Genomic DNA, 16,420 nt, shown 5'->3' on the forward strand with positions numbered 1-16,420 from the left:
GAGACATAGAAGCATGGAACTAACAGTCAAATTTCAGAGGGATGGTGGGGTGGGTAGGAAGGGATTAACCAAAGAACTTATATGCATAACCCATGGACACAGACAATAGTGTGGTGAAGACCTGTGCAGCCAAAAAGGGGTCAATGGGGGAAAAAAGGGGACATCTGTAATACTTTCAACAATAAAGATAAATTAAACAAACACACAAAAAATAAATAAGAGGCTTTATACAATCTTAGTCTCCTTTTCAATATCCTGGAGGTATATCTGGAGCAATAGTTGTAGTACTGTATATATTCTAATGTCAATCTTTCACGATGATTCCTGTATTAATGCAAATCACATTTTTGTGGGTCAACTCTATGGATTTTTTACATGCATAAACATGGGTCTTAGCAGATAACATGCTGAGATCATATCCACAAGTATCTTGCCATAAGTATCAAACTTTTCAGAGCTGTGTCCTTTGTGAAGATTCCTTTTTAGTTATCAAGATCTTTTTCTCTGTCGTTCATCCCCATGCCTGAGATTTGCAGTAATGTAGGACCAGTTTACCATCACTGCCAAAACACTACAAAAAGAAAATAACAGCAACAAACTTAATTCTTTGATGACAGAAAAATGTTATACATATCATAAATATCCTTATACATGTAGGTGTAAATTATCTACAAAGTTATTTCTTTCAAAAGATGCAAGTTGCTATTTTAACATACCAGTAATCATCCTATGTAATAAAGAGGTAATATGCAAATTGACCACCACACCCTCACACAAGGGGCCAGGCCAGCAGGGGAGGGCAATTGGGGATGACCAGGCCTGCAGGGGAGGGCAGTTGGGGGGGACCAGGCCTGCAGGGGCGGGCAGTTGGGGGTGACCAGGCCGGCAGGGGAGGGCAGTTGGAGGCGATTGGGCCAGCAGGGGAGCTGTTAGGGGCAATCAGGCTGGCAGGCAGGTGAGCGGTTGGGAGCCAGCAGTCTCGGATTGTGAGAGGAATGTCCCAGATTGGAGAGGGTGCAGGCTGGGCTGAGGGACACCGCCACCCAGTGCACAAATTTCATGCACTGAGCCTCTAGTAATCTATATATATGAGCTTAAGTGACCATTACACTGTTTGCCTGGTAGCTATGACACTCCGACCAGTAGAGGAGGGAGCCTCACGGGATCGGCTGTGGGTTAGAGATTGTAGATGGGGCACTGTCAGCCCTGATTCTGCTTCACCTGTACCTCAGACCCAGAGAGGAGGGAGCCCAATTCCTCATGGAATCAGCCATGGGTTAGGTTGCCGCTGGGCACTGTCGGCCCTGAATCTGCTTCACCCACACCCTGGACCCAGAGAGAAGGGATCTTGATTCTGGGGTGCATTACCTGAGAATTGCCCACTCATAACCCGGGACACCTTGGGGGATGTCAGAGAGCTGGTTTCAGCTTGATCCCTGCAGGCCAGGCCGAGGACCCCACCGGTGCAGAATCTGTGCACCAGGCCTCTAGTGTTGAATAAAACCTGTCCTTTAAACATCATAGGCATGGATGGGCTTACATATTTTAATCTTGCCCTTTCTCTGTATCTCTTAACTGTAATGTATATACTGTTTTCTACTAGCAGTGCTAATGTGTATACTATAATAATTTTTGTCATGAAACTGTTAGTATGTTGAATACAGTCATTTTTATGTAGACTTCTTTTAAATTTCTTGGAAGCAAATCTGGATTACTAATTATATAAACAATGTAAAAGAAACAAATTAGGCAAAAAAGAAGTCCTTATTTTCTGGACATCTTCTGTTTGTATTATTCATTCCTTAATTCTTTAATCACTGAGTAATTTATTGAGGTAGTAAATGTTCAAGGTGTTAAGAGATATAACAGAAAACAAGAAAGTAATCTTTTTCCCTGAGAGGCAATTAAGAATAGCATCTCTTAAAATAATGATGTTAATTAATAATACTATTCACAGATGTGCATCTTTTATTAAAAAAATAAAGCAGTTATGTTTTACCTCATAGAGGGTTCCAACTTCCTGGTCAGGGGAAGGGGCAAATGACTGATTCACATAAATAAACTGCAAAAGAAAAAAAAAAAGGCGATTCATTTTTACTGGTATCCCGATTAATTTGCATTTTTCTGGGGTTCAATCAGCCAGCTCTTTCAAATTCTTTGTCTTCAGAATTGAAAGAAATTTCCTTAAACTCCTTTTCCTACTTCTCATAAATCAGTCAACTAATGAGATCTTTATGAAGATTAGTTCCTACCTGGAGGAATAAAACCAGATTTTTTTGCTTCTAGAGCAGTAGTTCCTACTTATTAAAACTAATAACTTTTAAATGTTTTTACAAATAGCTTTTGAAGATTTATTCAAGAAATTATTAAAAGTATTACTTTTTCCAACTACTCATTTTAAAGACAGAATTTTTCCTAACAAAACTTCATATACAGTATAAAAGCAGAAAATCTTTGAGATAGTGTGAGCATTTTTGGTTAATAACTTACAGTTGGATTAATAACATACAGGAAATCTTTGAGATAGTGTGAGCATTTTTGGTTAATAACATACAGTTGGATTTTTTTTACCTTTACCACCACTGAAAACTCATAAAAGTACTGAACTCCAGGCTGGGTGCCACTACTGTAAAGTCACTTGTAGCTAAATAAGATGGTAACATAATGAAACCTAATGTTCTTATAACCTTGTTCTTTAAAGGATTCATTGTTCAATGTTCCAGTTTAGTCTGTTTTCATGAAAACTCTCTCATACATGTATCCTCTGCTTTTTGAAAGTTCATGTTATGAATGACCTACATTAGTACCTGTTTTAACTGAGAAATCCTAAGAGGATTTTCACTTTTATGAAGAAAGCAAAAATAACGTTCAGCATGTTTTGCAGTGAGCCATTATAGAAATGGTGAGATTAGCCCTGCCGCCAATCTCTTTCACTGAGAACTACACTCTGCATCTTGGCATTAAGCCACCATAGCTTTGGACTCTGTCTGTAAGCATCTGTGCTTTATCTCAATTTTATACATCTGTTAGCAAGATGTGACCTAAAATATCAGAATGCCTAAAAGAGCTCATAAGGGTGTTATGCTTAGCATAAAACTGGATATAATTAAGTGTATTATGGTTTGGCGGGTTATTTGAGGGGATCTTGGTATGCACAAAATTTTTTCACATAAATTAATCCTAATTACTTTTTCGTTTTATGCCATTTTGGCTTTGAAAAGATTTCATAGGAATGTTCTTCTTTTATATAGTGGAGGAAACCTGTACTTAAAAAAATTACTGCAGATACAAAAGGACAGTGTCTTAGTAACTTTTGATAAGTGTATTATGGTTTGGTGGGTTATTTGAGGGGATCTTAGTATGCACAAAATTTTTTCACATAAATTAATCGTAATTACTTTTTTGTTTTATGCCATTTTGGCTTTGAAAAGATTTCATAGGAATGTTCTTCTTTTATATAGTGGTGGAAACCTGTACTTAAAAAAATTACTGCAGATACAAAAGGACAGTGTCTTAGTAACTTTTGATAATTTTCCTTTTAGAAAATAAAACATTATTTGCAGGTAACATATCAATTTACCTTTGTCTATAGTCAAATTCTAAGACTAAAATTTCCTGGACTTAATATAGCCTTTAAAACCCAATAATATCAGAATAGTTGGTTGATCCTTTGTCTATAGTCAAATTCTAAGACTAAAGTTTCCTGGACTTAATATATAATATAGCCTTTAAAACCCAATAATATCAGAATAAACAGTTGGTTGATAGACACTATTTGGGTCACCAACTGTAATAAAAACAAATAATGACTACATTTCTCCCTTACGTGATTCAGTGTGGTAATTAAAAACAGAGGCTCTACTGAGACAGATCCAGGTTTAAATTCTGGCTCTAAACACAAATACCTTTTCTCAGCTGGTTTCCTTATTTATAATATGGAAAATAATAGCACCTATACTTCTTGGAGCTGCTGGGAAACATAAAATGAGATAGCACCAGTGCCTGGTATATGTACTCAATATACATTAGTTTTAATTATTATTTAAAAAGTTCATGTATAAATATCAACTAATGGTTAAGGCTGAGTAATACTCTTAACAAAAACTTCATAAAGTTAGAAATCAGTGTGCATTTAAATGTGAATTTCTATAATCTATATACTGGCATATAAAAGCCTAAGTGACCAAACAACCAAACAACTGGTCGCTATGACATGCACTGACCACCAGGAAGCAGACACTCAACGTAGGAGCTGCCCCCTGATGGTCAGTGTGCTCCCACAGTCAATCTTCCCTGCCCCCTCCCTCCCCCCGCCCCCCGGCCGGCCAGCCAACCTCCTGCGGCCCCTCCTCCCCGGCCAGCCAACCTCATGAGGCCCTCTTTCCCTGGCCAACCTTCCGGCCCTGATTGCAGGCCAGGCCGAGGGACCCCGCCTGTGTATGAATTCGTGCACTGGGCCTCTAGAACAGATATAAGAATCTGTCTTTAGGTCCTAGCAGTTTAACTGTGAATGAACATAGATAGTTTATTCTTCTGGTACATTTTAAATGAGAAGGGCTCTTAATGACAGTTTTTAGTTCAGCAAACATTCACTATCTATTATGTGGTAGGAATTTCCCAAGGTGTGGAACTGTGAAGATTAATATGACTCCCATTAATGAGTTTTCAATCTACTGGAGAGGCAGACACATGCAGATAAGACTATAGATGAAAAAAGTGCATCTGACAAGGTGTGTAGTACACAACAGATGTGGCATTAATTTAACCTAGCAAAAACATCAGGGAAAGCCTTCTCTAAGAGATAATAAATAGGATTTAACTAGGTGGAAGAATAATTAGGACTTTGTAGGCAAAAGTAAGATGGTTTTAGTCTTAAGGGGACAGTAGAGTAAATGGAGCAGAACTATAAGAACTCATTACAATTTATAACATGAGTCAGGAACTGAAAGTGACTATAATTAAAAAAAAAAAAAGCAATTCAGCTAGTTTAAAATTCCATGGAAGTAACAATTTCAAAATGTAATCTTGCTAATAAATGCTAGAACTTGGGAAGATAAAGTTATTTTAGTTTTAAAGAATAATGATTTTCTTTTTAATCCTCACCAAGGATACTTTTACCATTGGCTTTTAGAGAGTGGAAAAGGGTGGGGGAGAAACATCGATGTGAGAGAGACACTTTGATTGGTTGCCTCCTGCACTATCCCAGGGATTGAAACCTGCAACCTAGGTATATGCCCTTGACTGTAAATCAAACCTGACATCCTTTGGTCCATGGGCTGAAGCTCTAACCTCTGAGCAAACTCTATCTAGGCAAGGTCTTCTGCTCCTGAGGGTTTAGCTCCAATATGCATGTGAATGACACTATAATCTTCTTGCCCATCTCTGACAATTAAATTCTATATGGCACTGTAATAACACAGATGCTTTTCTCACTCTGATTACAGAGGAAGATGTTCAGCTGCAAAACTCAAATATTTCCACACTTTTTCTAAACATCTTCCTTTGGAGGAATCCCAGGCTCTATGCTATTCTTCCTCAAATGACTTGTAGTGATTGATCTATCTTATACTTACTCTTGCAACTATGTTCATTTTGTGAGAGGTACTTAAAGCCAAACTACTAGATCAGTATTAATATTGGCCAAGATGTGATCTGCCAATAAAGGTGTCGGCTATATTAATTAAAATGCTACAATATTCCAAATACAAGTAGACATTTAAATTTCTGTAGCTGAATGCCAAGTTAAAAACCAGTGGCATTTAAAATATTAATCTTTCCAACTGCTACCATGAAGTGTTTAACATGTACTAATATGAAATAAGAATATCTCTTAGTTCTTCCATAACATATGGCGAGGACATATTGCTTACCTTAATAGAACACAAAGGAAACAACATTAATATCAAAACAAATTATAAAACCTAAATATTTCCATACGTTCCCTGATAGATCTTTCTGCGTGGGCATTCAGTGACTTTTTTGAGAAAAACCATCTCAGTGGTAAAAAAAAAAAAATCAGTTCACATTGTAAATGTAAATCTAAAATTCATTTCACTTCAGAGTTCCCCAGAGAATCCTTCAATAAAGTACATAAATCCCACCAACAAAAGAAATAAAAGAACATTACTGAAGTAAAAATATATGGCTCCATATGTATTTCTATATACAACAGTTATTCATTATTGCCTAGTAACCATTATAGATAATTGAGGGAAATAGTCAGCACTGGCTTCATACCAACTGTTCTGAAGCCACAAGTTTAAGGAACTTTTTGATGAAGTCAATGAGTCCTTGGATGGTTCGGGTTCGCTCTACAGCCCACTTCTTTGTTTTCATTATAGGGGTATCTCCCACAGCCTTTAGCAGGATATCAACTGTAAAAGGGAAAAAAAAATTAACAATTACACTACAACATATAATGACTTTAGAAAAGTTAAACCTTTAATCTACACATAGTACATATATTGAAGATACTGGAGGTATGTCTAAGATATACAAATGTTAGGTTGTAAGATTCTTTTTCGTCATTTTTCTCCCCCCCTTGATTCTACAGTCTCAGAAAGGACTCTCCATGAAATGTAATTTTAAATTTCATTTTAATAATAATAAAATAGAAATGGTCAATAAATATGTAAAAATATATAAAATGTCGCCAGGCTGGTATAGCTCAGTGATTGAGCGTCAACCCATGCACCAAGAGATCACTGGTTCAATTTCTGGTCAGGGCACATGCCTGGATTGCGGGCTCGATCCCCAATGGGGGGTGTGCAGGAAACAGTCAATGGATGTTGACATTTCTCTTTCATTGATGTTTCTATCTCTCTCCCTCTCCCTTCTTCTCTCTCTAAAACCAATAAAAATGTATTTTATGTATATATTTATGTATACACACACACACACACACACACACACACACATATATAATGTCATGGCTTTTTACAACCAACCAAATTAGCAAAAAAATTAGAATAATACTGTAGATGACACTACTGTTGGGAATAAAAAAATGGCACACCCTTTCTGGAGAATGATATGGTAATACATTACCAAATACTTAAGATATGCTTTGATCCAATAATCCTAATATATATAAAGAGCTAGGTGCCGTCACGACCGAACAGGCAACCAGTCACCATGAAGTGCATGGAGCACCTCTTGGTCCTCCCCCCGACCCTGAGCCCCTCACCATGAGGGGGGGGCTGGTGGCGGGGCGGGACTGGGGACTGTTGAGCTGCGGTGGTGGGCTGCTTCGCGGGGTGGCCGTGAGCTTAGAGGAGCAGTCACCTGGGTGGCAGCGAGTTTTCGCGGAGCATCCAGTGGTGAGCTTTGCAGGGGGGCAGCAAGCTTCACGGAGCAGTCGAGGGGTGGGGGTGGGGGGAGCCTTGCAGAGCAGTTGAGGGGCTGCGAGCATCGCAGAGTGCCCTGGGGCGGGGAGCTTCACGTAACATTGCAGGGCGGCAGAGGCCATGCGACTGAGGCCAGGCTAGGCCTAGGGACCCTAACCAGGCACGATTTCGTGCACGCTGGGTCTCTAGTACTAATAATAATAGTACTAGGAATCTAGTCTCATAAAATATGAGATGTAAAAAGATTCACTTAGAAGGATTTCACCTTTATTGAAACATTTATTTTTATAAAAAAAAAACACAAAACACCTGGCAAATCTAAATATTCAACAATGGTATTTAGAGGGGATTGGTTGAAAAATGATATTATCTATAATAGAATTTACATAATTCCATAAAGAGTACACACTCTGAAGTCCCTGGGTTCCAAATCCTGGCTCTGCTACTTGCTATGTATATATTTCTGGATAAATTCTTTAATGTTTCTGTGCTACAGTTTTTCCTTTTATAAAATGAAGACAATAGCATCTACCTCATAAGGTTGTTTTGAGGATTAAATAAGTTAATACATGTAAAGCGTTTAGAACAGTATCAGCTCATAACTCATACTTTTTGAACCTTAAGATTATAAGTTGCCATTAAAGAAAACATGCTATAAAAGCATATATATTTTTTAAAACATATTTTATTGATTTTCCACAGAGAGGAAGGGAGAGGGATAGAGAGTTAGAAACCTCGATGAGAGAGAAACATCGATCAGCTGCCTCTTGCACACCCCCTCCTGGGGATGTGCCCGCAACCAAGGTACATGCCCTTGACCGGAATCGAACCTGGGACCCTTCAGTCCGCAGGCCGATGCTCTATCCACTGAGCCAAACTGGTTAGGGCATAAAAGCATATTTAACAGCATGGAAAAGTTATCAAAATGTACTAATATAAAACAGCATGTATAATAAGACCTCAATTTCATTAAAACCATCACAAACACATATTCATGTAAATGTGGAATGTGCACCAAAATGCTATTTCTCAGTAGTGACATTATAGGTGATTAATATTTGGTTTTACTGGTACTTTTTGTAACCACCAAGTTTTCTATAACAACATTTCTAATAAAGAAACATAATAATTATTGGAGAAAAAACAACTAGGGGCCAAAAAGTTTCAATTAGAGAAATTAAAGGTTTCAATAATCCAAAATACAAACACAACCTATGAATCTGCCTCCTGAAGTTACTATACTTAAAAGGATGTGTGTGAACACACAATACAATATACAGATGTAGTATAGAACTGTACACATGATACCTGTATTATTTTATTAACCAATGTCACCCCAACACACTCAATAAAAAGGGGAAAAAAAAGACGTCTCTCTCAATCAAAAGCAACAGTGAAAGCAAAATAGTGTACTGCTGCCCCCTAAAGTTAATTCTAGTATATTACATCTCTCTTGTCCCAGTCTTTGGTGTTAACAATTGGGATCCAATGGAGTCAGAGGTTAATTTATTCAAGTTTACCCTGGGAATGAAGGCACCTGGAACACATAATGCACACTGTATTCTTCTTGAAAAAGTTTACCTTCCTTCCTCCACTAAAAACTCTAGCTTCAGTTATCCAGGAAACAGAGATGAATTGAAAGATAAATGAGGGGATTTTGAGTAACACCTTCTATGCCCCCTTCAATCTCCTGAGGCTATCAATAACTCAGTTGCAACTGAGCATTTCAAGAAAGTGAAGGAGAAAATATTATGAGCTGTACTACTGCAGGAAAAAAAAAACTGGAAGGGATAGGAGCTAGAGGACACATTTATTTAAACTGTAACTACTTCTTTTAATTTCTAAAGATGATTTGCTTTACAGTTCTCAATCCTAGCTATGCATTAGGAGCAACTGGGGGAACAAATTTAATTTACAAGAATACAGAATGTTTGGAAGTAGGGTCTTGGCACAGGTATGTTCTAAAGCTCCCTGAGGTGGTCCTAATGTGAGGCCAGGACCAACAACCTCGGTTTGCTGCAACAATCTTTGTTCTTCTGTAGATTAAACCAGAAGTGAAGCATATGTAACAGCTAAGCTTCTTTCATCAGAAGAGGTCCTCAAAAAAGGATGACAATGTCAGGGTAGAAATCCAATAGCTAGAAACCAAGTTTTATACCATCAGAGAGGCAAACTCAAATGCTCATGGGAGCCAGAAAAAGAACCAATTTTTAAATGACGGCTTAAAAAATACACACACACACACACACACACACACGCACATATATTTTGGAACCAAGAGACCATGCCATATAACCCCAGGCTGTATCCCTGTTGCAGGTCATTCATCTTTAGCCACTGTTTTTGCAAAGCTATCTTCAGGGAGTAGTAGTACACTTTTGACTAAGACTGTTAGAGCTTAAAACAAGCCCTTTTAAAGTCTATTCCTGCTTACAATAAAAATGGAAGAAACAAGGAACAAAACTCTGTAAAACTCATGGAATTCTTCTCAACAAAGATTCTAGCGGTTATCTATAAAAATAATCAAAGGTTTGTTTCTCCAGCAGTGCATCATGTGGGGACAACAACAGATTCCCCCCAAATGGAGAAGCCGTCTAACCTGGGCGGGGAGCAGCGCTGGAGGAAACAGCTACCTCCCGCGGCAGAAGAAAATGACGTCCGATGCCAGGCTGTGAGGTCACTGAGCAGACACCTGCCAATACCTGGGCTAAGCCTCTGGACTGGCAAAACGTGTCTGAGGCCCCGGGTCCACCTTTCTGAATTATAGGTGCCGACTTGAAGCTTTTCTCATAAGCAACTCTACACAGAGTGCTGCTCCAGGGCAAGTAAACTTAGGAATGTCTGGATTTTACCATGGCAACGAATTCTCAAGCGATGACAGGGTAGATGACAGCGAGTTCACACAATGACGATTCACAAAGGTTCCAAAATGGTTTGTGTGTGTGAGTGTGTGTGTGTGTGTGTGTGTTTGTTTTGTTTTGTTTTAGAAAGGCGATGCCTGTGCCTTTAGTTTTCCTTTAACATTCTTCATTTTGGGTAAAATTTCAGTTTTTTGGTTCAAGAAGTGAATTCACACGCAATTGGTATTTTAAACAAAACAAACCCCTGCGAACTAACTAGCTGGAAGGCGTGAACTAGCCCTATCATCTTCAATCATTATTCTACTTAGCTACCGGGCTAAGTACCTGGGGCTCCCGAGATCCCCCTCCGCTCCCACCTTGAGAAAGTCTGAGGTCAGGCCAGGGCCGCACCACATGGCCAAGCGTCCAGCAACGGCCTCTGGCAAGGCCCTCCACAGGCAGGTCTTCAAAGCCGAGACGCCCACGTCCCTTCCTAACCGTCACACACCACGCCGGGCACGGGCCTTCCTCTAAATGTTGCTTCTTCATTGGCCGCCATCCCCAGTGGGAAGCGACCTACACCTCCCGCCTCTGCCCAGAAACCACTCTCCAAATTACTTTTTTTCTTGGTGTCGCCGGCAGGTTCCTCCGTTCCCGGGGAGACTGCGGCGGAAGAAGGGGGCTCCGGCGTGGCTGTTCCTGGGGAGACGTCCGTAGGCCCTTCGCCGTCCGCCGCACCCGAAGGAGGGAGCGGGAGCACGGCCTCCGGCTCCTCAGCCATCTTGTTCGGGGGGGAGGCGAGAGAGGAAGTGGGGGGCTCAGCGTGCAGTGGGCGGGCTTTGCGCCAGGAAGTCGTCAGGCTGGCGACGGCGAAAGGGGACCCAACTCCACAGTGAGAGCTGGGATTGCCGGCTACCTTCTATGTCGAGCCTGTCGTAGAGCCCTGACCATTAATACCGCGACTGCTGTTTTCCCACAGCAGCGCGACTCGGGGAGGCGACGGCGGTCGGCGTCGCCACAGACCTGGGAGCGCGCAGGAGCCCCTCTGGCCAGTGGGCGTGGCCTGGAGTGTTTCCGCTTCCCTCTGCGCCAGCCCCGCCCAGGCCCCGCCCCTCCCCACCCAGGGCCCGCCCCGCGGCTCGGGGGCGCGCGCGCGTGCGGGAGGGGGCGGGTTGGGAAGGATCGCCGGCGAGATCCCGAGGCGAGGCTCGCGCGCCCGCCCCCGCCCTGGCCCCCAGCGCCCACCCGGTCCGCCCGGCTCAGCCATGATCAAGGCGATCCTCATCTTCAACAACCACGGGAAGCCGCGGCTCTCCAAGTTCTACCAGCCGTACGTGAGTATCCCGCCGCCGCCGATGCGGGCGAGGGGGAGTCGTGGGCTGCAGGCAGCGCCCTCAGGGCGACTCCCTCCGGCACGCGCGGCCCTTCTCGCGCCCCAGCTGCCTCCCGCTCCCGGGTGGTCAGCCTCCCTCCCGGTGGGTGTGAGCGGGTGCCCACGTCCCGCCGCGCTCGCATCCTCCGACGTGGCTCTGCCTGGGTGGCTCCTCCGCCCGTCTGTTGCCTGAGTGGTTCCCGGCGGCGCGGGCGAGGCCCGGGAGACGTCCCGGCGCGGGCCCTCGCGGGTCGGGGCTGCAGCCCACCTGCGCCCGCGAGCCCACCTGCGCGCCTGTCTCCCTGACACCCGTGCCCGCCTGCGAGGAAGACGGCGGAGCTCGCTGGTCTCGCAGCCCCACCTCCCCGACTCCCAGCCTTTCCTGGGGGACTGCTTTCTCCTCCGTGGACAGACGGGCTGGGGCTTTCATCTCACCCTCTCATCGCGCAGAACTTCGGCTTCCTGCGCGCTGGGAACCGCACGCTTTGGGCAGTCTCTCTCTCTCCTCTATGTGGTGATACGTGGTCCACTGCCCAGTTTGACTTCCACGTGTCTCTTTGTTAAAGAAAAAAAGATAAGTGAGGAACTAACACTTTCATCGGGCTCTTCTCTTAGTGGCTGTAAATTGCTTAATTATTATTTAAATTAATTATTATTGACGTTTGTGGGTGACTGGCCAGACCTGTGATTCTGTACTTGAAAGCTGCTGGTTTGGTGTCTCTCTAATTTGTAAGAGAATTTGTCCTAATTTATAGTTTTTCCTCCACTTATGAAGAAGAGTAATGTTTATAAAAACGCTTTTAGAAGCGTAAATATTGTTTTAAAATGCAGGAGATCTTAAGGTAGGAAAGATACTAGTAAGTAATTTAGTAACGATGGAGGGAGGGTTCAGTGCCTATCTGAGGGCAAAATTCGCTGTTTAGATAAAATACATAATGTTGGGCTATCATCGGTATGGTTTATGTAAAGATATAAATATTGTGCAGTATTGGGGCTGTTTGCTTATAGCCAGAAATGAACCTTCAATTAAATATTTAAATTGAGCCAAGGCTAACACTTTTATGCAGGTTAGTCCCAGATATAAATCATTCCTGCTATTAAAAATTAAATGTGAAAATGTCACTTTGCCTAAAATGATAATGCAGTCTGTGGAGGTGTTAGTTGACGTGAGAAATCTTGAGCTTATTGCTCATTTCCTTAGTTTTGCTGTTGCTAGCGATAAAGAACATTTTCTACTACTGTGTGGCTTGAGTATAATGCAACTTAAATGCTAATGCTTTATTTAAGAATTCTACATCATTCCTTAATCCGGGATAAAATTCTAGTTGATCCTTCTGGGTTTAAAAAACATGCCTTTAACTTTGTACAGTGTTACCCATTTGCCTAAAATATAGTACTAGTCTTTATTGAAGGAACTTTCTCTTAACCATTTTGCTTGTGCCATTCATTCGCAGTATAAAAAAAGTATGTTCCAGCGATGAAAGAGAATTCAAACATTTGTTTTTCCATGTCTACACTTAGTAATTAAGCAATATTAAAAATAGGTTTCTTGCCTAATCCATAATATCAGTGTAACCGTTCTTGCCGTTTATAATTTAACCATCTACAGAAAAATGAATTTCATCTGGAAATGCAGGAATACATCTTTCTCTTGTCTAGCAATGGGAATAGAATATGTTTTACCTTTAACCCAGGAGGTCGCAGTGAAGGTTAATGTGGGAAGAGGAGGTTCTGGCAACAGTGGCAGCTTTGGTGTCATTTTGGCCATTGGGTAAATGACAGTGTTCTTGGGGTCAGGGGCCGAGAGGTGTATAAAGAAGGATCTAGTGGTCACTGGCCATGTAGAAGTAGGGATGCCAGAGCTGTTTTTGTGTATTAGTCTTTTATAAATTGAGTTTTGCCAACTGTATTTTTGTCATTCAGAAAATAATGGGAGGTTATTTTTTTGTTTATATACTTGCTTCCTTCACTAGACCATAACGTATTTGAGGGCAGAAATCTTTTTCACCCATTTATTTCAGTCAGTTTGTCAACAAATTTTTATTTTATGCCTACCAAGTGCAGGCAGTGTTTTAAAATCTGAAGATGAACAAACATAACTTCTATTCTTTCTGGGGTTGGGGATACACAAAATTAATAAGTGGTTACAAGTGATGTGGAAAAAATAAAGCAGGGCAGGGTCACAGGGAGTGCAAGGATGATAATTTAAAATAGGATAGGCAGGCCCTGGCCTGTGTAGCTCAGTTGGTTGGGCAGTATTCCTGTGCACCTACAGGCTGCTGGTTCAATTCCTGGGCAGGGCACAAACCCCGGTTTCAGGCTCAATTCCCAGGAGATGGCGTGAGGAGGCAGTCGATCGATGTTATACACTCACATCGATGTTTTTCTCTTCTTCCTTCCTCCCGCTCTAAAAATCAATGAACTATTTAAAACGAGAAAAAAAAATAGGGTAGGCAGGTAAGTTCTCATTGAGAAGGAGACATTTGGGCAAAGGCTTGAAAGAGGTAAGAAAGCCCGCTTGCAGATATCTGGGGAAAGATCATTCCAAGCCGAGGAAGCAGGAGATGCAATGGCAATGCCTATTTGAAGCACCTGCCTAAATGTTAAGGAACACCAGGAAACCTGGCATGGCAAGAGCAGAATATGTACCAGTAAGGGAGTAGTTGGAAATGGGTGTATTTGTATAGGGAGTCAGTGTTTATTCTATCCTCACTGCTTGAAATATTCTTTTCTTCCATTGCCAAATGTCTAGATTCAACGCTTTGTTCCAGGCCTAACTCAGATATCACTTAACCATTCCCCGAAGCCTCTTTGTTCTTAGGATTTTACATTATATTTATTACAGTCTAATATTCTGTTTCTCAGCCTAGAATTCCTTTGGGGCATTCTATAGATTCCCTGAGGCAGGTTTTAGATTTATTTGTGTCACCCCCAGCAATCAATAATGAGTCTTGACTATACTAGTAGAGACCTCTCAATAAATCTTTGCTAAATGTCTCCTAGTTTGGGATAGTGTTTGGGTTAAAAGTGACCTCCTAAATTTCCTTCCAGTTCTTAAAATTTCGTCCTCCATTGATGAGAGGCTCTCAAAATCCATGCCTTTACAACAAAAGTAGTGATGGAATAGCTGTTACATCAACTGTTTCTGTTTTAAGTTGAAAGAAATTTCTAAGAAGTGCACATCCAATAAGATTGACAGTTTGTGTTTAATTTATTAAGCAATATTTAGGGGTGTGGTGGGTTAACAGTTTCATATCCTGATAGAGTACTGAGATTTGAATTCAGTAATAATGGTTTAACACTGAGCAATTTGAATAGTGCTTAACAACCCACTTCCCCTACTGCATTGGATTTTCATTCCTCACTTTTCCTCTCATATAACAATTTATATGTTCACCTTTACCCTTTAATAGTGCAGATTTCCATTTCCTGCTGTAATAAATTTTTAGATTTGATTGTGCCTCCAAGCTGCTATTATGTGTGAGACACATGGAGTCACATGCATATTTGGCTAAACTGAAGTTTTTGGTTCATTCTGCAAGAGTCGACATTAAGAAGTCAAGGGTAGACTCAGAATAAATTCTCTTTTGTTTTTGCCTTCTATATCTTTAAGCTATGACTGTACAAGTTCAAATGTTTTTAGTCTTTTAATATTTGCCTGGCAATAGTTGTGTGTTACTATAAATAACTAATGAGACTAATATTTCTTAAAGCAGATATATTTTTACATAGCCATCAGTCAAGAAAAAAAACACACCTGTTTATGATTCCTGTGTTTTTAATGAACCATGGTATATCCTTCGGTGAATCACTTTAATAGTAAAAAATGTTTTCCTTTTATATGAATTATCTTAGTTGTTTCCACAGATTTAAAAGATTGTATATGTAACCCTGGCTGGGTGGCTCAGTTGGTTGGAGAGTCATCCAGTACACCAAAAGGTTGTTGGTTCAATTCCCGGTCAGGGCACATACCTAGGTTTCTCGTCTCTCTCTCTCTTTCTTCCTCCCTCCCTGCCTCCCTTTCTCTCTCAAATTAATAAAAACATATCCTTGGGTAAGGATTAAAAAAAAAAAGATTGTGTATGTTTGCATATGTATACTCGTGATCAAGCTTATATACACATACACAAGTACAAACAGGAAAGTTTTCAAATGGTTACATATACATGTTGCCTCAATTTTCATATAAACGGTATCTGATTATTCAGTTGTTTGGCAACCATATGCAGAAAGGAACTCTAAGATTGTTCTTTTCGTTTTTTGAATTTGTTTACATAACAGATATATAAAGTATTAAAAGTATGTATAACTTTTTCTTTTAAAAAATCTTTAAGAAAGATGCATCCATATTTACTGATGTCTTTTTTAGTGGCTGTTAAGACAATGTTTCAGATGGTATGTTTAAAATTATTTTTATGATCAAGATAGAATTGTCAGCAGTTCTAAGTATTAATTAAGGTATTAACACATACTATATATTTTTATTATAATTTTTTTAGTAGAAACAGACTTACAGATACAGAGGGGAAGGGATCGAGCCCGAAACCTGAGCATGTGCCCTGACCTGGAAACAAACCGGCAACCTTTGTATGACCCAACCAGCTGAGTCACACCGGCCAAGGCAACACATATTATATAAACACATAGTATTTGAGCTGCTTTATTAAGAAGATAATCCCAAGTGATTTGGTTTCTTGTCACATTAGTTAGGATGCTTTTGGATACATAAGTTGAGTTTTATGTAGTCTGACTCAAATTTTGCTTAGAAAGAACTGTTAGTATACATAATAGGAAGTGCAGAGTAAGTAGACAGATTCCACAATTACTTGATTTAGCAAATCAGTGACTTCATTATAGATCCA

The 16,420-nt window shown here is 40.7% G+C and overlaps 2 protein-coding genes across 8 annotated transcripts in view; one reads left to right on the forward strand and one right to left on the reverse strand.

The window, feature by feature from the left end:
* Positions 1-207: 207 nt before the first annotated feature.
* Positions 208-11,196, reverse strand: ATG12 (autophagy related 12). Of its 2 annotated transcripts, none has more exons than XM_070412499.1 (4): positions 10,805-11,196; positions 6,238-6,374; positions 2,000-2,062; positions 208-571 (listed from the first exon to the last, which is right to left on the reverse strand). In XM_070412499.1, exons 1-4 carry the CDS (start codon positions 10,965-10,967, stop codon positions 512-514), a joined length of 423 nt encoding a protein of 140 aa, XP_070268600.1. In that variant the 5' UTR covers positions 10,968-11,196; the 3' UTR covers positions 208-511. The 2 variants fall into 2 exon arrangements, with proteins under 2 accessions (XP_070268600.1, XP_070268599.1); XM_070412498.1 differs by lacking the exon at positions 10,805-11,196 and adding an exon at positions 10,564-10,768.
* A 126-nt stretch (positions 11,197-11,322) lies between these two features.
* AP3S1 (adaptor related protein complex 3 subunit sigma 1) overlaps positions 11,323-16,420 on the forward strand; it is a 53,784-nt gene continuing 48,686 nt past the window's right edge. For 2 of the 6 annotated variants that reach the window (XM_070412497.1, XM_070412492.1), the window contains exon 1: positions 11,326-11,520. In XM_070412497.1, coding sequence (XP_070268598.1) covers positions 11,452-11,520 — 69 coding nt within the window. In that variant the 5' untranslated portion in view covers positions 11,326-11,451. Of the gene's footprint in view, positions 11,521-16,420 lie in introns of all 6 variants that reach the window. The other 4 variants (XM_070412495.1, XM_070412493.1, XM_070412496.1 and 1 more) reach the window with 4 other exon arrangements.

Source organism: Myotis yumanensis, unplaced genomic scaffold (genome assembly GCF_028538775.1).
Source record: "Myotis yumanensis isolate MYYU_CA2020_CCGP unplaced genomic scaffold, mMyoYum1.0.hap1 SCAF_4, whole genome shotgun sequence".
NCBI lineage: Eukaryota > Metazoa > Chordata > Mammalia > Chiroptera > Vespertilionidae > Myotis > Myotis yumanensis.